The 24,842-nt window shown below is 44.1% G+C and overlaps 1 protein-coding gene across 1 annotated transcript; it reads left to right on the forward strand.

Annotated features, from left to right (window-relative positions):
- The first annotated feature begins 875 nt into the window (after nt 1–875).
- Nucleotides 876–16,367, forward strand: LOC308663574 (uncharacterized protein). The gene is made up of 3 exons (XM_081320118.1): nt 876–980; nt 3,532–3,653; nt 12,458–16,367. Exons 2-3 carry the CDS (start codon nt 3,566–3,568, stop codon nt 14,029–14,031), a joined length of 1,662 nt encoding a protein of 553 aa, XP_081176244.1. The 5' UTR covers nt 876–980; nt 3,532–3,565; the 3' UTR covers nt 14,032–16,367.
- Nucleotides 16,368–24,842: the final 8,475 nt, after the last annotated feature.

Raw genomic sequence — 24,842 nt, forward strand, 5'->3', positions numbered from 1 at the left:
GGTCACCACGATGTAAAAAAGATGTCGAGACTAGAAAGAGTACAGAGAAGAGCAACAAAGATGATTGGGGGACTGGAGGCTAAAACATATAGGGAACGGTTGCTGGAATTGGGTATGTGTAGTTTAATGAAGAGAAGGGTGAGGGGTGACATGATAGCAGTGTTCCAATATCTCAGGGGCTGCCACAAAGAAGAGGGAGTCAAGCTATTCTCCAAAGCACCTGAAAGCAGGACAAGAAGCAACGGATGGAAACTAGTCAAGGAGAGAAGCAACCTAAAACTAAGGAGAAACTTCCTGACAGTTAGAACAATTAACCAGTGGAACAACCTGCCTCCAGAAGTTGTGAATGCTCCAACACTGGAGGTTTTTAAGAAGAGACTGGACAGCCATTTGTCTGAAATGGTATATAGGGTTTCCTGCCTTAGCAGGGGGTTGGACTAGATGACCTCCAAGGTCCCTTCCAACTTCTTCTTCTTCTTCTTCTTCTTCTTCTTCTTCTTCTTCTTCTTCTTCTTCTTCTTCTTCTTCTTCTTCTTATTATTATTATTATTATTATTATTATTATTATTTATTATTATTATTATTTGCACGCATCCAGTATTTGATGGATTTGAGGGTTCAAAGGTATCTGGCCGTAATACCCAATCCCACCCAATTAATGCGGGTCCAGGCTTCCGTCCCTTCCAGACCCCCGACGGGGACTCGTCTTTCGGGGGTCTCCGATGTGGGCTGTGCCCGCCAGAGGGCTCCTCTTCCTGTTCAGAAGGGGAAGCTGCTCCTTTCTCGGCCGTGGCCGCCGCTCGGCAGCCCCGCTACAGAAGGCGGAGTTTCCCCGACTCAGTCGCCGCTGCACATCCGGATTAATCTTAAGCGGTTGCTGCTGTGTCCGCCGCCGATCCCCCCCCCCCCGCAATAGAGGGACTCCCCCCTCCCCGCCCCACCTGCATACTTGCTGGAGCCGCACCGCAGGCTGATTGCAGGTGATTAAAGGCAAATCCTGGAGGAGCGGGTGGGGCCAAATCGGCATCCGGGCCTGGAGGATTTTTTTTAAATTATTTTTTGCAGGGATTGGCCCCGATGCCCCTCGCCTCGCGTTTTGTGTGTGTGTGTGTGGGTGGAATGGGAGGGAAGTCATTGATCGAAATAAAACCCAGTGCCTTTTGGGGGGGGGTTGGAAAGAAGAGAGCCCCAATTGAGTATCGGTGGTGGGACGCTCTTGGGCTGCAGGGGGCGGCGGGAGGGGAGTGAGGGCGCGGGGGTGTGTGTATGACATGGGCCCTCGAGGTGGGGAGTTGCACACTTAGTCGGGAGATATCTTTTTCTCCCCTTACTGCATTGCATTGCCGCTGCGCCCTCCCCCCCACGTTTAAAGTACCGGATTCAAAGAGCTTTTAGGCGTAGTAGGCCGATCAGATTTGGGGTCCAATTTGCTGCTCCCGGATGGGGTCATCATATGTTGCAGTGCCCTACACCCCTAATTAATGTTCGGGACATCGGTCTTCTAGTCGCCTATTGATTAAGGAGCAGGTGGTATATTTAAATGTGTATTCAGGAGCACGGGTTATTTTGTTATTTGTTATTTAGTGTGATTTTTTTTTAAAAAAAAAACCCCAGCATTGGCCAGTTTTTGAACTACAGGAATAGCAATCGGAAGAGGAAAGATAATTGCATTTATTTTCTCTCTTGTTATCTTCCTGCCACTTCTGGGGATGTCCAACTCCTTTTATCAAGATATTGCATCTTGCCACCTGAATCTCCTGGGTGGCTCATCAATTCAAATAAATGGACCTGGAATGATTATTGATGCTGTTGTGTACATTTGATTTGTTGATGAAATGGTACAGTTACACTTACACAGTGAGGTGTGGTCCTTGGGAAAAACCTTTTGTGTTTAAATAATAAAAGAAGCCTTGCGAGGAGGTTGCATTTCTGTGTGCGTTTATCTGGAGGTTAAGTACAGCTGATCTCTGAAGAGATCTGGGCAAGATCATGCAGAAATGGCTTAAAATTTCCTTCCAGGGCTGAATGAATTTCTTTCTTTTTAAATGTACGTTGAGCTCCTTTGCAAAACTACATGTTTTCTCACAGTAGCTTGTGATACGAAGGCAGATCTGTTCAGTACCAAGAGGATTATAAAAGAACCAGACATAAAATTTCAAAGTCAGAATGCTGGTGTAGATTTTGTCTCTTTCCAACCTGATTCAGAGCACATCAAACTGGGCAAGCCGAGTTACCCATTATTTAGCATTGGATCAGGACTTGCTGCGGTGCTGGGAATGAACTTAGATATGAGACAATTTAAGTTCAGAGCACGGCATTTTCTTAGGAACCTGCTGACTGCAGCTGGACAGGCTGTTTGCTAAAAAGACTCACATAGCCAGCCTCTGCTGCAGGGGGCTGCAGGAATCTGCAAGGACGGAAGGGTAGTTCAAAATAGCCATCAGTTTCACATATATTGTTAGTGGAGCACCTTTTCTTCCTGGAGGGAAGTAAAGAGTCTGTTGCTACTGGACAGTTAGGTAGATTTAAATGAAAAAAGTATTTTTTAAGCTGCCTCTGAGGGCAAGAGATGAAATAAGCCAAGCTGGAAAAGGAAAGCTATGATAAATATTAAAAAAAATCTGCAGTTTGGCATTATTTTTTTAGAAATAGTTCCCCCCCCTCTTCCTTCTAGGGCTGAGAGGGTCTGGCCCAAGGTCACCCAGCTGACATTGTATCTAAGGTAGGACTAGAACTCACGGTCTCTTCATTTGTAACTTAATGCCTTAACCACTACACTAAGAAAAACTGCTTGGGGTAGTTGAGAGGATTGAGGAAGCTTCCCCCCTTTTGGAAAAGTCTGGCAGATCCTGCTTTCGCAACACACACACACACACACACACACACACACACACACACACACACACGTCTGTCCATCTGTCTGTCCTTGGAAGGATAACATCCAGAGTCTGTTTCTGGGAGAGGAAACACAGTTATGGAATCAATGTAAACCTATAATGCAAAAGTCCTTAAAGGCCTGTGAAACCTTTTCTGTATTGAAACTGGAAGCCATGGAAACCAAAACTAGTGGCCTGGTCCCCAGATGCCTACAAGAGTCTGATGTGTGAAAAGCACTTCAGATGGGCTCTTGCCCTGGGGCCTTGTATGGGAAATTCTGCTTTTGGTGTAAGAGGAAGCTCTCTTTCTCTGTGTATTTATGGTTGTGAGTTTCATTGGCACGGAGAGGCAATTTCTGCTTCTGTAAATCCCTCTGCTGTCACTGTTTTAAGTGGCTACTGCAGTACATTGTTGTTCCCCTTTGTTTTTTTGTTTTAACCAAACAAGCTGGAAGCTTTTGCACCGTCAGACAAAATATGCTTTATGCTTGTGGAATACAGTATTTTGTTAACACTGATCCGATCAGATACAAGAATGAGAGACTGGATCAAAGATGCGAAAAAATACAACTGGGCTGCAAAATACATCGGGAGGGCTCGAAGTAAGGGAAGTCTACTTCAGTGAAATTCACTGCATTTAATTTTTTTTTGACAGGTGCTGGTAAGCCTCTGAGAAGACTGTTTGTATCATGGAGCCATGGGTGTATCTAGACCAGCGTCAGAAGGCTCTATATCGAGATGTTATGCAAGAAAGCTATGAGACCCTAATGTCTCTTGGTAAGTATACACCTTCCTTTTTCTTCTATTTTGGAGTCACAGTTTGCTCATTTTTTTTGTATTTGATTTCGTAGGTCTAATAAAGACAGTCTCGCTATCTGCCATCAGTAGCATTTAACTGATGAGACGTGAGGAAAGGGCTGAGTCTTTTCACCCTACTTAAGATAAAAAAAGGGGTATGGGTCTCCCTAAGGAAATATTTAAATAAAACAATCTCTCTCACCTCTCCCCCACCATCTCCAGATCTCCACTCAATATAAAGTGAACTGGGCAATATTGCACATTTCTCAGTTTAGTCTCATAAGGATGTTACAAGAATAAAAGGGATGAGTAGAAATGGTTTAGAAGGGACGTGGTCGCTCAGTGGGTTAGGACGCTGAGCTTGTTGATCAGATGGTCGGCAGTTTGGCGGGTCGAATCCCGAGTGCCGCGTAGCAGAGTGAGCGCCTGTTACTCGTCCCAGCTTCTGCCAACCTAGCAGTTCGAAAGCACGTAAAAATGCAAGTAGAAAAATAGGGACCACTACGGTGGGAAGGTAACAGCGTTCCGTGCGCCTTTGGCGTCTAGTCATGCCGGCCACATGACCACGGAGACGTCCTCGGACAAGCGCTGGCTCTTCGGCTTTGAAACGGAGATGAGCACCGGCCTCTGGAGTCGGAAACGACTAGCATGCATGTGTGGGGAAACCTTTACCTTACCTTTACCTTTAGAAATTGTTTGAGATTTGGTAGAGGCCCTAACACTTGTGTTGAAGGTTAACATAGCTTTTAACATACAAATTGTTCCTGGCCCCAAGACCCCTCTGTGTTTCAGAATGCTTCAGGCTGAATGTTGCTTCATTTGCTTCAAGATGGTGCAGAAGGGAGTGTGACTTCTTATACTGAGAATGTGATGTAAAACAAGTCCCCAACATCTGGGCCATAGCCCGTTTGGGACCAGAATGCGGAAGTGGTGGATGTTTGCGTATACATGAAGCTGCACTTGTGAAAGTGGCACATGTGCGTGCACAAAACCATCCCTTCTCCCACCTCCACCAGTCTGCCGAGCTGGAAAATTTGGAGACTATTGATGTAAGAGATCATCTCCACCTCTTTTGCAGTTGGAAAAGTAGTAGTTGATCCCATAACTATCAAAGTAATACATTCAAGTGCTGTATTGAAGTTCTTAAGCTTTCTTAGACATGAAGGCAAATATACATGTCCCAGGATAATGTTGCAGGACCTAGTCTGTGTCAGTCACTGGGACCAGAGGTTTAGTCTTCCGAGCTTTTGGACTTGTGCTGGAGCCCATCCGCAGGGAACTACCACAATGTGTCTTTCTTAGATATGTTTAAGAAGCACACTGATTTTATTCAACTCAGTGTTCTAAATAGGAATGCTTTGAGTGATGGGGGTTGTGTTCTGCCCATTTAGTGGACTTATGAGTAGTGGGAGAGATAAACCATTTATGTCCTGGATCACCTTTTATGATCTTGGGTATAGTCATTGGTTGGAACATGTACCGTACATTCCCAGATCTCTGAAGAGTAAAGACCCTGAAGGGAAACAAGGGCACATGCTTTCCAAAAGAAACAATATCAGACTTATTAAGCATCAGCACAGTAAGGTTTAATTGGACAGTTATCAGAGAGCTACGTTTTGGAGTGATTTTTGGACAGATTTTTTTTCCAGTCTTGTTTGAGGCTTTGGCCAGTATTTGGGCACTTTTTTGGATGCATAAAGCATTGTGTACATTATTGCATCTTAGGAGAGACATGCTGAATAGGCTTTACTCCAAGCAGTTCTCAGACTTGTTGAGCCAGAAATCCAAGTCCAAAATGTGTGCATTGCCTCTGCATTATTGATTTGGTTTGCTTGGGGATAGTGTAGGAAGAGTAAACAATTTGTACCTTTCCTGATTCAGATTGGAGCTTGTTAGCTCTTTACACCTAGTAGTCCTTTCATTCCCCCACTTAAATCATCTTCCTTCACTGTGTTGGTCTTCAGATGTGATCGTGCTGGCTAAGGAATGATGAAATATTTGCTGTGATCCGTGCCATGGACTTCTGTCGTTATGTCAGGATGCAAGTAGGAAAGGTTAGAATGTCCATCTTGAGGTCACAAGGTCTGTTTTGTCCCTGTAATTTGTATCAGATGTCTATGAATACCAGCATTCTTAGATGCCCTGTTGGAGGACATATCTGATGCCTCCTTGTGCCAAATGAATTTGGCAATAGCAAACAAGTTGTGTGAGGCTGTGGCGTTGGCAACAATAGTGTGTGTCTGTATACTGTATGGAACTCCATATTGACTGCTCTTTGCTCATTTCAATGAGAAGGCGGCAAGAACAGAATAGAAAAGTTGACTGTGAATTAGGGAAAAAGTGGACCACTTCATTGATTCAGAATGTGCTACTTTAACTTTTCTAATGAAGCTGCACAGTTCAGTAAGTTCCCTGAATCTTACTAGCAGGTTCTGGTCCTGCCTCATAATCCTGTCTCTTCGGCATAATCTGCAGTTAGTAAATAAATCAGAAGCAGAATAACAGAGTTGTAAGGGACCTTGTAGGTCATCTAGTCCAACCCTACACCATTTCTGACCGGTTCTTGAAAGCTTCCAGTGATGAAACTCCCACAACTCCCACATATGAAGGGAAACTGTTCCACTGGTTGATTGTTCTCACTGTCAGAAAATTTCTCCTTATCTCTAGGCCAGACATGTCAAACTTGTGACGTCACGTTACATCACGCGACGTATTGGAGCTTTTTCCCCATTGCTGGCAATGGGGTGGGTGCGATTTCCTTGTGACGTGTCCAGCCTGTGGGCTGGCAGTTTGACACCGCTCCTCTAGGCTGAATCTCTCCTTGATCAGCTTCCATCCGTTATTCCTTGTCCTGCCTTCAGGTGCTTTGGAAAACAGGTTGATCCCCTCCTTTCTGTGACAGCTCCTCAAATATTGGAACACTGCAATCATGTCTCCCCTAGTCCTTCTTTTCACTAGACTAGTCATGCCAGTTCCTGTAACTGTTCTTCATATGTTTTAGCCTCCAGTCCCCTAATCATCTTTGTTGTTCTTCTCTGCACTTTTTCTAGAGTCTCAACATCTTTAGTGTGGAGACCAAAACTGGATGCAGTATTCAAGGCTTTATAGAGTGGTGTTAGTATCTCACATGATCTTGATTGAATCCCTCTGTTAATGCAATTTAGGATTGCATTGGCTTTTTTGGCTGCCGCAGCACACTATTAACTCATATTCAATTGATTCTCCACTAAGACTCCAAGATCCCTCTCACAGTTACTGCTATTAAGCTTGGTTTCACCCAGTTTCATTTTGTTAGATAGGGCCCAGTGTTCAAATCTGTCATCTAGGGTGTTGGCTATTCTGCCAGCTTAGTATCATCTGCAAATTTGATAAGTTCCCCTTCTGTTCCTTCATCTAAGTCATTTATGAAGATGTTGAAGAGTACTGGGCCTAGCACAGAACCTTGTAGTACCCCATTGCTTACTTCCCTCTACGTAGACATAGTACCATTAAGGACTACTTGTTGAGTACAGTTTGTCAGCCAGTTAAAAATCCATCTGATAGTGATGCTGTCTATCCCATTTTTTTTAGCTTTCAAAGAAGTAGGTTGTGGTCTACTTTGTCGAGTGCCTTGCTGAAGTCTAAAAGTGGTCTCCTTGAATAGCTATGTGTAGTTAACCATATATGGTTGTGTTCCTTCATTCCAAATGCAAGATTCTAGCTTCTATAGCTGCAATTGTCAGTTTTTTTAGTAGAAAGAAAGGAGGTTGAGGAGCTTAATTGTTTGCAGTTCAGCCCATCCCCTACCTGGTCATTTCCAGAGTTGAGTTGTTCCAAAAGCCAAATGGATCTTGGTTCCCTTCATTCAATTCCATCTAAATCTCATTTTAAAGAGATCAAGACATTTTTCTGGATTGCAATCACACAATCTCACTCAAAGCCCTGGGAACTTCTAATCCTGTTTTGTGTAAGACTCACATCTGCAAATACTGGAACATTTGATTGAAATTTCAGACTGTACAAAAATTTCTTGCAAGATCTACATGAATGCAAATTGGATGCTATAGATCATATAGGTTTGAACAATTCACCCAAGTAATCAAGTAATAAAGATCCTGAAACACTGGGGAACTACCAGAGGACTGGAAAAGAGCTGATGTAGTTCCTTTCTTCAGAAAAGGAACAAAAATGGATTGAGGAAACTACAGACCTATCAGTCTGACCTTAATACCTGGGAAGATTCTGGGAAAAATAAACAACAAATCAGCGAACACCTAGAGGCAAACAAAGTTATCACCAAAGCCAACATGGGTTTGTCAAAAACAGATCATGCCACACAAATCTTATTGCATTCTTTGACCAGGTGACAAAATTAGTGGACCAGAGGAATGCTGTGGATATAATTTACTTGAACTTCAGTAAGGCATTTGATAAAGTAGACCACAACCTACTACTTGACAAGATAGAAAAATGTGGGTTAGACAGCATCACCCCCCCAGATGGATTTGTAGCTGGCTGACTGGCCATGCTCATTGTATGGTCCTCAATGGAACTGCGTCTACATGGAGGGAAGTGTGTAGTGGGGTGCCCCAGGGCTCTGTTCTGGGCCCAGTACTCTTCATCATCTTCATCAATGATTTGGATGAGGAGATAGATGGGGCACTCATCAAATTTGCAGACGACACCCAACTGGCAGGAATAGCCAACACTCCTGAAGATAAGCTTAAGATACAGAAAGATCTGGACAGACTTGAACATTGGACGCTATCTAACAAAATGAAATTCAATGGTGAAAAAAGCAAGGTTCTACATTTAGGCAAGAAAAACCAAACGCACAGGAATAGTATAGGTGGTACCTTGCTCAATAGAAGTAAGTGTGAGAGGGATCTTGGAGTCCTAGTGGACAATCACTTAAATATGACCCAGCAGTGTGTTGCAGCTGCCAAAAAAAGCCAACACCGTGCTAGGCTGCATTAACAGAGGAATAGAATCAAGATCACATGAAGTGTTAATACCACTTTACAACGCCTTGGTAAGGCCACACTTGGAATACTGCATCCAGTTTTGGTCACCACGATGTAAAAAAGATGTTGAGACTCTAGAAAGAGTACAGAGAAGAGCAACAAAGATGATTAGGGACTGGAGGCTAAAACATATTAAGAATGGTTGCTGGAATAAGGTATGTCTAGTTTAATGAAGAGAAGGACTAGGGGTGACATGATAGCAGTGTTCCAATATCTCAGGGGCTGCCACAAAGAAGAGGGAGTCAAGCTATTCTCCAAAGCACCTGAAGGCAAGACAAGAAGCAATGGATAGAAACTAACCAAAGAGTGAAGCAACCTAGAACTAAGGAGAATTTCATGACAGTTAGAACAATTAACCAGTGGAACAACCTGCCTCCAGAAGTTGTGAATGCTCCAACACTGGAAGTTTTTAAGAAAAACTTTGTCTGAAATGGTATAGGGTTTCCTGCCTGAGCAAGGGGTTGGACTAGATGTCCTCCAAGGTCCCTTCCAACTTTATCATCATCATCATCATCATCTTCCTGTCTTTACAGTTTAGATTCCACCTCCTTTATTTGGAAGTAACTTTCAAACAAACAATGTTTGGGCTAGCAACTGTAATTGATGTTTAGCCAAAACGAAGATGTAATTGAAATCCCATACTACTGGTTTCTATATTTGTTCGGTTTATACCCCACATTTCTACTCAAGCATTCAAAAGGGCTAAGAAATTGCATATTTGTTAGAAATCAAAAATAATTTTAACTCAAACTCTTTCAAACCTAATATCCTTAGCATTTTGTAAGCAGACCTTACAAAATAGGGTAGAACTTTCTTTTAGAAAGGGGAAAATGTTAACACTGATATGAGGGAATCAAAAATTAGGCCAAAGTATCCTACATGAAATGAGGATGAAAGCTGGCTTACAGGTTTTGGAACTTGCTTTGAGATCAAGAAACAAAAAACCACTGCCTAAAACTGTTGCCGTGAACTTGGTCTATTTTTTTTTAAAAAGAGCCTACAAAGTAAGATCTATATGGCAGATTCATTCATGGTGAAAAGAAACCATGATTTACTCAATTAACATTGAACCCACAAGCTGGGTTCTGACCACTCACTAACCCTAACCCCTCATTCACTCACGTATTAACAGCCCAACATCCTTTGTCTGATTGAGGTGAATTTTTTTCCCCTTTTGTTTCCTTAAGGACTCCTTTCCTTCTTATACATCTCCCTGAAGGGATCTTTTAGACAAGATTCCTGGCTTTTTGTCCTCTCTGCTTATACGCCTGCTTCATTTTTTTTGTTGTTGTGTCACTTTCAACCTTGTCCCATAGTATGAAAGCGAGTTTCTCATTGTAGTTGAATGCTGGGCTCATTTCTGAAAACTAGCACTGATGTTACCTGGTTGGGATAATGAAACGTTTGCAAGAAAACAAGCAAGTTCAGAGAGCACCAAGGACCCCTCATTTCCGAAAAGTCTGGCTTCTTTTCCTTTAGACCAGGAGTGGGCAACTATGGCTTATTTTAAGGCCTGTGGATTTTAACTCCCAGAATTCCGGAGCCAGGATAATATTCTGCTTTAGATGTGCAATGCAAAGGTCTTGATTCACCCCCCCCCCCCACAGACATCAAAAAACAGAGTTTAAATTCTTGGGATCCTCTCAGATGTCCTTTGAAAAAAAGCCATAGAAGCTTTGGAAAACTTGTCCAGGTGGGACAGGCTACTCCAAAGCTCTTCCATTCCACCCCTGTATCCTTCCTCCCAGGGACACGGTGGCTCAGTGGGTTAGGACACTGAGCTTGTCCATCAGAAGGTCGGCAGTTTGGCGGGTCGAATCCCGAGTGCTGCGTAGCAGAGTGAGCCCCTATTACTCGTCCCAGCTTCTGCCAACCTAGCAGTTGGAAAGCACATAAAAAAGCAAGTAGAAAAATAGGGACCACTGCGGTGGGAAGGTAACAGCGTTCCGTGCGCCTTTGGCGTCTAGTCATGCCGGCCACATGACCACGGAGACGTCCTCGGACAAGCGCTGGCTCTTCGGCTTTGAAACGGAGATGAGCACCAGCCCCTAGAGTCAGAAACGACTAGCACGCATCTGCGGGGGAACCTTTACCTTTAACTATCCTTCCTCCCTCTCTGACTCCTCCCATTTCCTCTGTGGGAGATGCTTTTTTTTTTAAAAAAAACCACACACCAGGTGGGCTTCACCTACTAGATAAATAGCCATTCCCAGGCCTAAAGGCCCTTCAGTCTTTCTCTGGCTGCCTTCCTGCAGGAGAGAGGAGAATAAAGCCTCATCCAATGGCAGAGAGCAGGAGAGCGAGAATAGCTGCCCAGGAAGCAATCTTCCAGCTGCTTACTGATCCTGGTTAGTATCCCTGGTCAGTGAAAGAAAGAAGATGAGAAGTAGGACAGGTGGGAGAGCTGAGGGGTTCCCTTTTTTTTGGAGAGGCTACTTCTTGGTTTTCTGTCTGGGCTTTTAACTTTCCTGCATCCTATTAGCTGCTTGCTACTCCAGTTCTGTGTTAGCTACGCTTATGTCCCAAGATGGATGCCCTCATTAGGGCAGACTGAAGTCACTTGCCCTGTGCCCTGCACTTCCATCTTCCTTCCTTGTGTCTTTTACCTGTCTTTCTCCAGGAGCCTCTTTACTTTTTCTGCTTTTATCGTAAATCACCTTTTGGGGTTCCCCCCCCACCTTTTGTCCTCCATATTAAGCAGGGGTGGACAACTGTGGCCTCTTTTTAAAAACCTGTGGAATCCCAGAATCCCTTTGCCAGCCAGCATGAAGCCTACAGGTTGTGACAGGGCCATATTTGCCCACCCCTTAGGTTTAAGCATTCATTCTTGGAGTTTGCCCAACCCTATTTCCTTCTCAGTTTATTTCTCCCAATTCTTTTCCTCCTTGCAAACCCCATGTTGGCCACCTGGTTTCAAGATTTTTTTAAAAATTCCTTTAGCCTTAGAGTATCCCAAGAACGTGGACCTTGATTCTCTTACTCTGTTTGGTGTATCTGCTGCTTGATGGGGATGGTGGAAATTTTACTTTTACTCAGAGGGTCCAGGAAAAACATTCCAGATGCAGTGAAAAGGGATAAAAGGGTGGGTGAAAGTATAAGTATGAGAGGCAGAATATAATTGTTATTGTAATCTGTAAGTGGTAGCTATTGTAATTAGGGAATAAACTAGTTGGCCCAGCATAACATTGGAATGGTGCTTATTCTTATAGTAACCGCCTCCACTTTAGCGCCCCCTGGTGTACTAGGCTATAACAGCAGTAATACATTTGCCAGTTCGGGAGAATTCCTAAAGTATATGATAGAAATTGTGGTCTAATTCATCTGAAGAGCATCAGGTTGGGGAAGACTGCCAATACACTGGCCAAATTTATTTAGTTTGTTTATTTAAAATATTTATATAGCCCCTTTTCCTTTTTGGTTGCTGCTCCTAAAGCACTATTAAATCAGTACATGATAAGCAAAAATGAAAATAAAATTATTTTGCTTTTGTAAATTACAAATGGTTGCTGGGTGGGTGGGGAAGTAAAAGTCTTCTATAGGCTTATTTTAAATACTGGTTAAGTTTTAGATCTGTGAATTCCTTTCAGAAGTAGTGAAGTTGCTTATAAAGAAACAGAGCAAATAAGACAGTGTTAAACAACTTTAAAAAATGAAGTGACACTTATGACATTTGCCAGGAATTTGGTTGTTTCAGTGATGAAACACCAAATTAAAGGAGTTGGAATAAGATGGGCTGGGTGTGATGTTGGCCAGGAGTTTAATTGCTTGCCTTTGTCTTAGCAGCTAATCAATTGCTAAACAACAGTAACCATGATGAGGAGGAAGAGGAAGAGGAGGACGAAGAAGAACCTGAAGGCATGGAGGAACTGCGGCCTGGTACTTCTCAAAGTGCGCCCAGAAGGGTCAAGCCCTTAGCGAGACGGGAAACTCCGAAGCAGCCAAAGATCATTCCAGTGGTGAAGAAAGACAAAGCAACCCAGCGTGGACACGCCTTGAAAAAAAGCCTCGAGAGGCGCTGCTCGGATTGCACGAGGACCCTTCATTCTGCCGGTAGAGGCCGCCAGCGGAGCGAAGCCAACGCCGCTCGGGAGAAGCCGTTCCAGTGTACCGACTGTGGGAAATGCTTTATATGGAGCTCCCACCTAGAGCGCCATCGGAGGATGCACACGGGAGAGAAGCCCTTCAAATGCCTCAACTGTGGGGAAGCCTATAGCCAGAACTTCCACCTCTTGCAGCACAGCTGCGCCCAGCTGATCGAAAAACCCTTCAAGTGTCCTGAGTGCGGGAAACGCTTTGCCCAGAGCTCAGCCCTGGAGAACCATCAGAAGGGCCACACCGCAGAGAAGCCCCATAAGTGCTTGGACTGTGGGAAATGCTTCATCTGGGCTTCCCATCTGGAGAGGCACCGGCGGGTCCATACCGGGGAGAGGCCTTTCAAGTGCCCTGAATGTGGGGAGTCGTACAGCCAGAGTGCCCATTTGGCCAAGCACCGGCGTAACCACATGGGTGAGCGCCCTTACAACTGCCCTGCCTGCTGGAGAAGCTTTGCTCAGATCTCTGAGCTGGAGGAACACAAGAAGACCCACCTGGGCTGTGAGGACTGTGGCAAGGTCTACCGCAGTCGGCAGACACTGATGCGGCACCAGCGGGGGCACCACCGTGAGCGCACCCATCTCTGCGAAGAATGTGGGAAAGGGTTTGTGTGGGCCTCCCATCTTGAGCGCCACCGTCGGGTGCACACTGGGGAGCGCCCGTTCCCCTGCCCCATCTGTGGGGAGAAATTTGCCCAGAAGGTCCACCTCCTTCATCACAACAAGACTCACTCTCATGCCCGGCCCTATAAATGTGCAGATTGCGACAAATGCTTTGGGGACAGTTCTGCTTTCCTAGCTCATCAGCGCGGTCATGCCATGGAGAAGAACCACAAGTGCCAGTATTGCTCCAAAAGCTTTGCCTGGAGCTCCCACTTGGAAAGGCATCAGCGTATCCACACAGGGGAGAAGCCCTACAAATGCCCCAATTGCCCTGAGCACTTTAGCCAGACTTCCCAGCTCTTCAAGCATCAGCGCAGTCACCTGGGCAAGAGGCCCTACAAGTGCAGTGAGTGTGGGCGCAGCTTCAGCACCACCTTGGAAGTCATCATCCATCAGCGGACTCACTTTGGGACCAAGCCCTTCCGGTGTTCCAGCTGTGGGAAGGGGTTCACCCGCCGAGCCAACCTGCTCAAGCATCAAAGGTGCCACGTTAGGGAGTCCCCTAAGGAACATTTACTTGAAGTGAAGTGTGAAGACAGGGGTTCTCCAGTACGGAACAGTCGAGAATCCCTGCAAGAGAAGGGCATTGGGATGTTCTGAGGTTGTGGAGACTCCAGTACTTGTTCAGCTCTTGCAACAGGATCCAATGCTATGAACATGGTGGGAGAAAGGAATGTTTTGGGAGATGTCTAGGACAATGGGAAGCTCACACAAAAGTCTTGGTGGAGAGGTATGGCTGTCACCAGCACATGAAAAAAAAGTTCTGTCAAGAAGACAATAATAACCACGTCCATTGGTGATGAGGATCCTAATTTAGAGTCCACGTGGATGACTTTATTTCACATTTAGTTGATACTGTAGGTATAAATGTGCCCCAAGGTTGGGGAACAAGCTTTATTTACTGCTCAGTTTATGTTGTAGATTGGTAGCCTTGCCTTGGATAGACCAATTCTCTCCCCTCACAATCCTTTTTTTTAATTTTTATTTTTTGAAACTCTGGATAATGAAGCTTTAACAAATGCTGAAGACTGACCTCCAGACCTTAATATGCCTGACTGAGACTTTAGTAAATGCTGTAGAAATCTGCACGGGGGCCTGAAAAATGAGCAGTTTTAAGCCTCTTGAATGTGGAGCAAAAGCTTTATTGACTTACCTTAAAGAACTTAAATATCCAAGGCCTTCTGCTGGCCAATTTTAGTGAATATCATAATTAGATGGTACTGTAGTACCTGAATATCTAGAGACTATCTTAATATCAAACTATTGCATCCTTGATACACTGGGGGAGAGGGGGGCTACATGGAGAAAAACCCTCCCTATTTTTTTCTTGGTTCTTGGAATCCTAGCTGTTTAGTTTGGAGAGATGTTACCTGCACTGAGAAATATCTGGATTTTCTTTTCCAGCATTAGCTAGAGAATGGAAACACTTGACTCTCCTGTGGCTATTGGGAGTGTTGGTTTAATGACTCCCAGTCCACCAGGTACACTTGGGGTTTGGTGCTTTAACCTTGAGAGGTCTTGAATAAATTGGTCAGAGTGGTTTGTTCTGGATGCAGGGAAGTGGGATCTGCTGTACCAAGGGAATGAAGGGGGGAAAATCGGTGCAATTGGGTTGGGAAGGCCAAAAGGAGTAATGTAGGGAGGGTAGATAATAGATAGTTCCAGAAGAATCCAGATACGGGAATGAGGGAACACATTTGTGGATAGTCGAGGGATGATGGAAGAAGTCAGAGTTCAGAGGTGCCAGCCTTTTGTTTTTCAAGAAAATTAGAAGCTGTTTCAGAGGCATTGATCCTGGGTCAGCTGCGTAACTTTTGTTTCAGAATTACCAGTGACATTTATGAAGAGCCTATTGAGGAGGAGGATGTTGATAAAAGCACGTTGTGCTGTAAAAAAGGAAAGGAACAAGGATACTCAAAGAGATTTTTGGATTGGTACGAGTGTCAGGGGAAAACGAAGCAGAACATGAACTTACTCTCGAGAAGAGCAGGTTAGAATTGTGATGAGAAAGCACAGAAACGCAGTAGGAGGGAGGGAAGAGCCTCCTGGCGGTTGCAACGTTAACCTCTAGGATTTATCACTGGAACATGATGTCCCCTAGACTTGCGGAAAAGAGAGATGGAAAAAGGCTTTGGAGAAACCTGAAGAAACTTGGGGTTTGAGAGAGATTGCTTGGGAAGATAGGCGAGTCGTTTGTTTGCTGACTGAGGCCACGGAAAGTGAAACTGTCCATCAAAGAGAATTTTAGGCCTGGGCTATATACAGTAGATGGGATGGTCCTTAAGCAAAGCCAACTCTTTTGAGTCCTGAGGGCCAGTGAAGTCTGTAAGGCTATGATGAAAATGGAGGGTTGTCTTCCCAGTTGCTGAGGTTGTGAATTGTTGTTTTATCCAGCTGCTGTACTTTTCCCCAAATCCTACCTCAGATTCATGTTCCAGATGACTAGCTGGAAGAATCCATCCATGGCTTGCTTCCCGAAGAGGTGCCCACAGAGGACTGGAAGCCTGGTGTTGGGAAGAGTTCGGAATGACTGAAAACGTCCCGTGATTCTGCACATCTGCAAGACTCTTTGAAACACCAAATCAGAGGGTTAATATAGATGGACAATGTATTAGTAAACGGTCTCTGTAACCCCGTTTTTTTCTCATCCCACCTGCCTACGCTTCCCGGCCAGTATCATTTGCTTTACTCTCATGTTTCCTTCAGACGTTCATTTGCTTTATTGCTTTTGGGGTAACTGTTCGACACCATATGCCTCTCTTGATTTTGCTCTTATCCTCTTCCCCCACCCCCACCCATTTGTTTTTGTCTAAAGCAAGTGGGTTTTTTTCCTTTTTCTGTTTTAGGACCCCTTTCCTGTACTGAGATGAAAACGTTTCTAATTCTGATTTTCTTGGTTGATGGTTAGGAGTAATCAAGTAAAAGAATTGTAGCATACATAAGTCTGGTTTTTCATACCGTGCGCTACGCTCCAGGGTTTACTTCTATCATTTCAGCAAACTCTGCTGAATGTTTTCAGAGGAAATTTGGGACAGAAATAGTATCGCTTGGCTATGACATCTATATAACACCCATGCAGATCGTTTAGAGCAGGGGTCCCCAAACTCTGGGCTGTGGCCTGTTTGGAACCAGGCTGCACGAGTGGCGGGGCCCTCTCCCCCCCATCCCCACCCCCCCGCCAAGCTGCAAAGGTTGGGGACCGCTGGTTTGGAAGAGAGCTCCAAAGTGCTCACTTGAGTTAAATTGGACTTTCTTTCTGGAATTCTGACTTCCAGAAATCCCAGCCAAAATGTTGCCTGGGCCTATTCATGGATCTGTAGTCCCGATATTTATGGAAGGCACCCGGTCCAGACAGCTGGGCTAAAGCATTTATGGCTTTTTAATTGATAAGGAAAACAATTAATTGGGAGTATGGAAAGAGATTTGTAAGATTAGGATGGGAAGAAAGTTGCCCTTCCTCAGATGTTTGCCCCCTCCACCCCCCCAACAAAACATTTTGTGGCATTCAGCCAATGTGGCCATTACCCAGTGAAACCAATGGATTGTAGATTTAAGGCTGGCAAAATCAAGACCAGCTGCCGTTCAGTGTGATGGTTACTAGCGTTTGGTGGCTTTAAAATGACCTAGACTACTTCACTGAAGATTGGAAATCGCAAACTATCTCATTTATCTTGCTGAATCTCAAAGTTACTGAGGGAATTGGGCGTGGGCTAGTGTTGTCTTGCCTCTCCTATCAGGGCTTTCCAGAAGCTTCTACGTGTCCATTGTGGGAATGAAGGAATTAGTGTAGTTAGAAGTATGGTCTGATCAGGCAGGGGCCTTGTGCTCAATCATATGGCAGGTTGGGAGTCTCGAGTACATTCCCAACCAAGCTGACGGAAAAAAATACTTGAAGGTGGGGGGGGGGAAGAGTAGGGTTGGGACGGTCTTAGCAGTGGTGGGGAAGTGAACTGGGTTGGGTCCGTCATTTGGGGCTAGATGGGAGAGGAACCTCAGAAAAAAATCTTTTAGACTTCAAACAATAAGTTTGGTTAGACAATGCCTCACCTAGACTGTGGTTTCTTCTCAAGTTTGCAGGATCACATTGCAAGCACTAAAAAGAACTCTAAAAAGGACAACAAAGTGGAAAATATATCTACTTTACAGGATCCAGACCCTGCTGAACTGATCTGCTAACCCATTCTTTCCCAGGCAGTTTTTAATATTTAAAGGAGATACTAGAAGTTCTAAAAGCTAACCTTCAACCTTAGAACTTCTATTAAAATTAAGCTTGGGGGGGCTGACTGGAGCATCGTAACCGAGTCTTAATCTACCCTTCTGTCTACTTCCTCAACCTGGCACTCTCCAGGTGGGTTAGGGCTATTATCCTAGATATTTCCACCAAGTTGAGGAAAACTACCTTACTCAGTGGTGGGATTCAGCCGGTTCGCACCACTTCAGCAGAACCGGTAGCTAATTTTTTGTTGCCCAGGCCCAGAATGGACTTCTGGAAGCGGCATCCACACAGAGAACCGGTTGTTCACCTATTTGAATCCCACCACTGACCTTACCCTATTGATTGGTAAGCTACGAACTGCTGCAGGTCGGACTCTAAAACTCTGGATTGCAGTGTTTACAAACTGTTTATTCACTTTTGGATTGGTTTTTTTTTTCCAAAGAGAAAAAAATATGATTCCAAGGCAAAGGATGGCCAATTTCTTGAATAGTTTTTCTTTAAAAAAACACACCAAAATAGCCATGCCCTGTCTTTCCATTTGATAAAGGATGGCTTACAATCTTCCAAGCAAAAGTATAAGAGTGAAGTCTGTGAGAACAATATCAAAAAACAACACACGTCCAAACAGAGAGGGTCTATTGAAAGCAACTTGAGCTGGGTCCCAAAAATCAAGCTGCTTTCCCCAGCTGTCTAAGCACACGGAAAGAAAGTGATACGTGTTTGGGGCTGTAGGAGCTGATGGCTGTCCTTGCTGGTTCCTGTGGAAATGTGATGTGCATCCACATAAAAAGTGACCCTCTTGAAGATTCCGTTCTGACATTTATTTGGGTTGCTATTCTATGGCTCTTCTATGTGTGTATTAAGCGATGCTGCATCTGAGTGACTAAGCCTGTGAAAATGAACAATCCTACAAAAAGTTAAAATAAGGTTACTTTTCAGATCACTAGAATTTAAAATATGACTGCAAGGAAGTACTTTATCTAAAACTTCACGAGCTGACAGGTGGAAAAGTTCCCCAATTTGAGGTTCCAGTTAAGGCAGTGGTAGGCAACCTTGGCTCTTTTATGACTCCTGGACTTCAACTCACTGGCTCAGGAATTCTGGGAGTTGAAGTTCACGAGTCACAAAAGGGCCAAGGTTGCCTACCCCTGAGTTAAGGCATTGTGAAAATACATTCTTGCAATATTTGAAGGAGAATAGTGCTGAAAATATTCTTATAAGCAGGGACGAAAGAGAAAATCTGGCAAAATATCAGAAACATTTAGTTACAGCAAATAAAATAGGTAAATTGGAAGTAGAATGGACATATTGAGAGATTATAGTACAGTTTCTAATACCTAATATTGTAAATGTGTCATGTACTGTATAGGAAGTCCTTGATTTACAACCTTTCATTTAGGGACCGTTTGAAGTTACAATAGCACTGAAAAATGTGACTTAGGGCAGGGCTTTTCAACCAGTGGTACGGGTACCACCTGTGGTACATTGGCACCTGGCAGGTGGTACGCGACCATCCTAGAGAAGTAACGGGGGAGGGGAATGAGCTGAACTGGTGGCAGCACCGCACAAGCCTGAGCGAGAGATGGCTGGAGCTGCAGGGCTGTCAGGGCTCAGCAGAAGCACCAGGATCAGCACTTCTTTGGGGCTGTCAGGGCTCAGTGGAAGCACCAGGATCAGCACCAGGCTCCAGAAGAGCCCAGAAGAAGTGCCGATCAGCTGCAATGTTGCAGCATCTCCAGGGTCTTGTGATTTACATCCAGATGCTTGGCAACTGATTCATATTTATGACGGTCACAGTGTCCCAGGGTCATGTGAAGTGACCAAAACCTGCTGCAACCACATAGCAGACGGGGGGAATAAAAACCAAACACCCTCCACCCCACATTCACTGCCAATCCTCAACAGAAATGCTCACAACAATGAAAACCTCAGACGGGAGGAAGAGCGCCACTGGGCGGGCAGGCAGCTGTCTTACTCGGCTGTGGCTTGGGGGGGCACTTTTTTCAGTGCAATTGTAACTTCGAACAGTCATTAAGTGAACTGTTGTAAATTGAAGCCTAGCTGTACTTCATCACTTTTTTCCTTTTTTTTGGGGGGGGTCAAGTTTTTGACACCTTGCTAGGCGACTGGTGGTACTCGGATGTTGCCATATCCTAAAAGTGGTACAATGGGTGAAAAGGTTGAAAAGCCCTGACTTAGGGTCATTTTTCACACCGGTGCAGCATATCCCTGGTCATGTGATGAGAATTCAGACACTTGGCAACTGGCTCCTGTTTCTGAGAGTTGCGGGGTCCCTGGATCATGTGATCACCTTTTGTGTCCTGACAAAGTCTGGGGAAGCTAGAGTCAGTTTACAATTATGTTAGTAACTTAACAACTGCAGTGATTCACTTAGCAACTGTGGCAAGAAAGATCATAAAATAGGGCAAATCTCAATAACTATCTCGCTTAGCAAAATAAATTTTAGGCTGAACTGTAGTCATAAATTGAGGACTATCTGTATATTCAGAGATTTTTTTTTCTGTTCAATCTTGTCCAATTCTCCGAGACTGCCTGGACAAGTCCCTGTTTTTTCAGGTGTGGTTTGCCTGTGCCTCCTTACTCGGGCTGGGAAGAAGTGACTGGCCCAAGGTCACCCAGCTGGCTTCTTCCTTAAGGAAGGATTGGTTGCCTTCACCACTACACCAAAGTGTCTTTCAGTGAATAAATAGAAAAAATAAATGGTTATTTATTCAGTCCTAAATCTGCCCATGAAGCAAATTATGGTGTGATTTGCTTGGGCTTCATACATTATGCAAAGCTAGAGTTGATGGTTAGGGAACCACAACTACATTACTCTCCAAACCAAACTAAATTAAGAAAAAAGCAGGATTGCTTTTTAGGTTGTCAGGCAGAAATGCTGCCCTCTGTGAACTACTGCCCATATGATTTTAAGCTGGTAAATCCGTAAATTGCTTAATAAATTACATCCCTCCCTTTTCTTTAAGGCTACAGTTTCCTGGAATATATATCGCATGCAGTTTCTTTTTCTAACAAACTGATGGATTATAGCTAAGAAGGAATTATTCTCAGCTACATTTGAGCAAGGAAGCATTTGTGTAAAAAAACTGATACTCGTTAAATGTTAATCCTTGGTTAACAGACTTGGACCTTTCCATTTATAAATTGGAATGGAAAGGGACAAGTCATAATGGAGTGATGTACACTGAATCCTAAAAAGGAGAAATAACATGGAAAATTCCATTCTAGAGCGCCAGAAAATTTGCAATCAAGACTCTTTCTATAACTCAAGCACAGTGTGTTCACTCAAATTTATTCTGCTTCCCTGATTCATGCTTTTGACAGAAGGAAAAAAACCCCTAAAAAGATAGGAACCAAGGTGGAATCAAGAAAAGTTTTTTATTTAAAAAAAAGGCAGCTGGTGGGAAATTAGTTGAACCATGTATGTTTTATGCTTAAAAAACAGAAGATTATATATAATTTAAAAATGAGTCTTCATCACATAGATTTATACTGAAAAGAATGAGACTTTGTAAATGTTTCAAGGTGGCCCATTAAACGGGTTGCAACTTTCAGCTGAATGCAATTTTCCTCTAGGGCAATGGTGGCAAACCTATGGCACGCATGCCACAGGGGGCAACCAGAGCCCTCTCTGTAGGCATGCATGCCGTTGCCCCAGTCCCACCTCCCCCCGCAACCCCCTCCTCACCAGCAGCCCCCCTTGGAGGAGAGTTGCCCCCGGGCACGGCCCATGCAAAGCAGCGCAGCCAAGGACATGGCAGCCAGGCAGCAGGGACAAGAGTCCGCCCTTGCATCTTGTCACATGCAGATGATGCTGCGGGGTGCGGGCAGAGGGCATGGCTGCTATGGCGCTGCACGGCCACCTGGGTGATCTGTGGTGGGCCATGGAGGCAGTGGGTGGCTCTGCGGGCAGGAGTGGGTGGGCCGGGGGTAGGCGGGGCAGTTTTTGTGCTCTGTCCTAGGGGCTGGGCAGAATTTGAGAGCTCTGTTGACTGAAGGCGAGATGGTGGTGGTAGCATTTGCAATATCCATGTCCCACCAGGAAAATTGAAATAAGGCTGGTATAAACAATTTCCCTCTTGACATTTTGGCAAACTAGGACAGCTGTAGCCTCTTCTTTTTTCTGATGACAAGTGGCCCACTTGGGAAATACTGAGCAAGTGGCCTTGAAAAGTTGTAATGTCCGTTACTTCCATACTATAATGACTTCTCCATAGATGGCATACTCTCCAGTTCATCCAATAATTGCAATAATGTTCATCTCTTCTCTCAATTGGTCTATCAAATCCAAAACACTAAACAAAAATTCCTGAGTGGACGTCCAGTTGAAGTCCAGAAGTCTTAAAGTTGCCAAGTTTGAAGACCCTTGCCTTATACCAGACATGTCAAATTCGCGATGTCACATGACGTCGCGTGACGTATCGGGAGTGTTTTGCCATTGCCGGCAATGGGGTGGGTGTGGCTTCCCCATGAAGCGTCCTGCTTGCGGGCCGGCAGTTTGACACCCCTGCCTTATACCATTTCAGAAAAATGGTTGTCCAATCTCTTCTTAAAAACCTCCAGTGTTGGCGCACGCACAACGTCTGGAGGCAAAATTAAACCTGTGATGAGGCATTATTATGGTAGGTGGGATAGGATTTTTAGTTTGAGAATTATGTCGCTCTTGTCTGTAGACTCTCATCCTCCATGACTAATTTATGTGAAAAAGGGGTTCTCTTTTTTCTGGAAAGAGCACTCTGATTTAGAAGCCTTTTCACGATATGCAAGCTACTCTGTGGGGAATAAGAAGCAGCAGCCACTGTTCTGCAGGCCACAATTTCTGGATCAAGGAGCACCAGATATTTAGGCTCAATTCCAAGGCAAGGAATTGCTGAGCAGTGTCCAGCAATACCAGAGCTGCATCTTCAGTCTACAGTGCGTGATTATCTTTAAAGGTGAAGGTCACTTGTGCATTTTCCCACTCTATTTTCCAAAATAACCCACACACAAATACAAATAGCCTTTCTTTTTTTCAGTTAAAAATCCCCAAAACTGTACCTGCTGAAAATGTCATCTTCCTGGCCCTTCCTTGACAGAACTCTTAATGTATTTAAGAAGCACATGGCACCCAAAAAGTTATTAGAATTTAATAATAATAATAATAATAATAATAATAATAATAATAATAATAATAATAATAATAATAATAATAATAATAATAATAATAAGTTGGAAGGGACCTTGGAGGTCATCTAGTCCAACCCCCTGCTCAGGCAGGAAACCTTATACCATTTCAGGCAAATGGCTGTCCAGTGTCTTCTTAAAAACCTCCAGTGTTGGAGCATTCACCACCTCTGGAGGCAGGTTGTTCCACTGGTTAATTTCTTCCCACAGCCCTTCATTCCCTGGAAGCAGATCTTAAAGAGGAAGATCCACTGAATGTTTGCCTGCTACAAAGACAGCGATCCTATCATGTAGCTTTTAAAACAGAGGTCTTCAAACTTGGCCCTTTTATGACTTGTGGACTTCAACTCCCAAAATTCCTCAGCCAGCTGAGGAATTCTGGGAGTTGAAGTCCACACGTCATAAAAGGGCTAAGTTTGAAGACCTGTTTTTAAAGCTCAGTCAAGGGGGAAAGGGTGCAATGTTCTCATCTGAAATGCAACTGCCAGATCTAAGTCTAAATTAAACTGTCCTCATCCAAGTTTATCTGCAGTCCTTTCCAGATAATTTTTTCTAAATGTGGTGGGTGGCATATATTGTATGACTATCCCCCTCACTTCCTCCTGCACCACTGTGGTTGGTGTTGAAGGAAAAGTCTTCATCGTCATTCAGTCCAAGCCGGGAATAAACAACATGGCGACTGCTTTAGAAAGAAGGTTGCAGTTTATTGAAAAGGAGGGCCAGACAAAAAGATGGCTCTGGAAGAAAAGAGAAAGAGCACATGTATGGAGTGGGTTTTTATACCCTCTGGGGCTTTTGAGGTTGTTTCCTGTTCCTGTTTGAGGTTTTGTATTTCCTGTGTCATGTATTTTGACCTGAGTCCGAGTATGTCCCTTTGGCATCCGTGGGTTAATCCTATTATGTCCTGTCTTAGAGTTTGGGTGGGGTATGTAGATTTTAGGTGTCTTTGTCTTCTTAATCTTCTAGCTTCAACTTTCCTGAATGGTTTACATCTGCATTTCTACAGAGCTGGTTTCTGCTTGGGGGACGGAGACTTGGGGATATTAAGAAAAAAAATTGGGCATTTTTTTCTGCCTCTTTAAGATCCTTTGAGGAAATATATTTTTCTGCCCTTTTAATTTTTCCTTCTCTGGGGGGCTGACTTCCCACATTGGTATTTGAAAGCCACAATAAAAATACGTATTTCTGAGGGCAAATCATATAAGAAATGAATGTTTTCTAATTGGTTTCTCTCTTCAAAAAAATGCATATACATACATATCTGTTTGTTTTTCAGTTTAGCATGGTCCCTTTGAATGTTAAAGTGAACCCCTCTGTCCTAAATCAGCATCTCAGACTGAGCCTTGGTATCCAGGCTAAAACTGAGTTTTACAAAAGCTGAGCTTGCTTCCACTAGTTGAGCCTAGACCAGGGGTCTCCAAACTTGGCCGCTTGTGGACTTCAACTCCCAGAATTCCTCAGCCAGCATGGCTGGCTGAGGAATTCTGAGAATTAAAGTCCACAAGTCTTAAAGCGGCCAAGTTTGAAGAGTTCTGGCCTAGTCGGTTTCCAATTACAGTACCAAGAGGCTCAGGTTGATTGATTGATTGCTGGTTGTGATAGTACTTGTGGCAGGTGAGGTCAGAGTTCTCACTCCAGTTGGGCCCTTAAGAGAAACTGCCGCTATTGGAGTTGGACGGCTAGTAAATACAAATAATTCTTTCAGGTGCAGAATTTCATAGCAGAAGTAGCTAGTAACCTCAGATTGCAGAGAGTACCCCACAATGGCAAAGTGCCTGGCTGATCTAGGAAATTCATCCTCCTGGTATCCTGGTTAGAAATAATAGAGGTTGATTTTGTAGGAAACAGGCTGATTTAGTAGCCAAGGCCCTCTGGTGGTGGTTGTTGTGTGTGCATCTTCTCTGAGGTGTTAATTTAGATAATGATGCTTTTTGATGTCATTGTCATAAATCCATTGGAGTTGAACAGCTAATAAACTAAAACAAATATCATCTAACCCAGTTTTCTGTTC

Source organism: Vipera berus (genome assembly GCF_964194415.1).
Source record: "Vipera berus genome assembly, chromosome: 2".
Taxonomy (NCBI): domain Eukaryota; kingdom Metazoa; phylum Chordata; class Lepidosauria; order Squamata; family Viperidae; genus Vipera; species Vipera berus.

Excerpts from the sequence above, each read along its gene's own strand:
- LOC308663574 (XM_081320118.1), top strand. The coding sequence starts at position 3,566 with ATGGAGCCATGGGTGTATCTAGACCAGCGTCAGAAGGCTCTATATCGA. Across the intron at positions 3,654-12,457 it reads TGAGACCCTAATGTCTCTTG|CAGCTAATCAATTGCTAAAC; the intron begins GTAAGTATACAC and ends CCTTTGTCTTAG.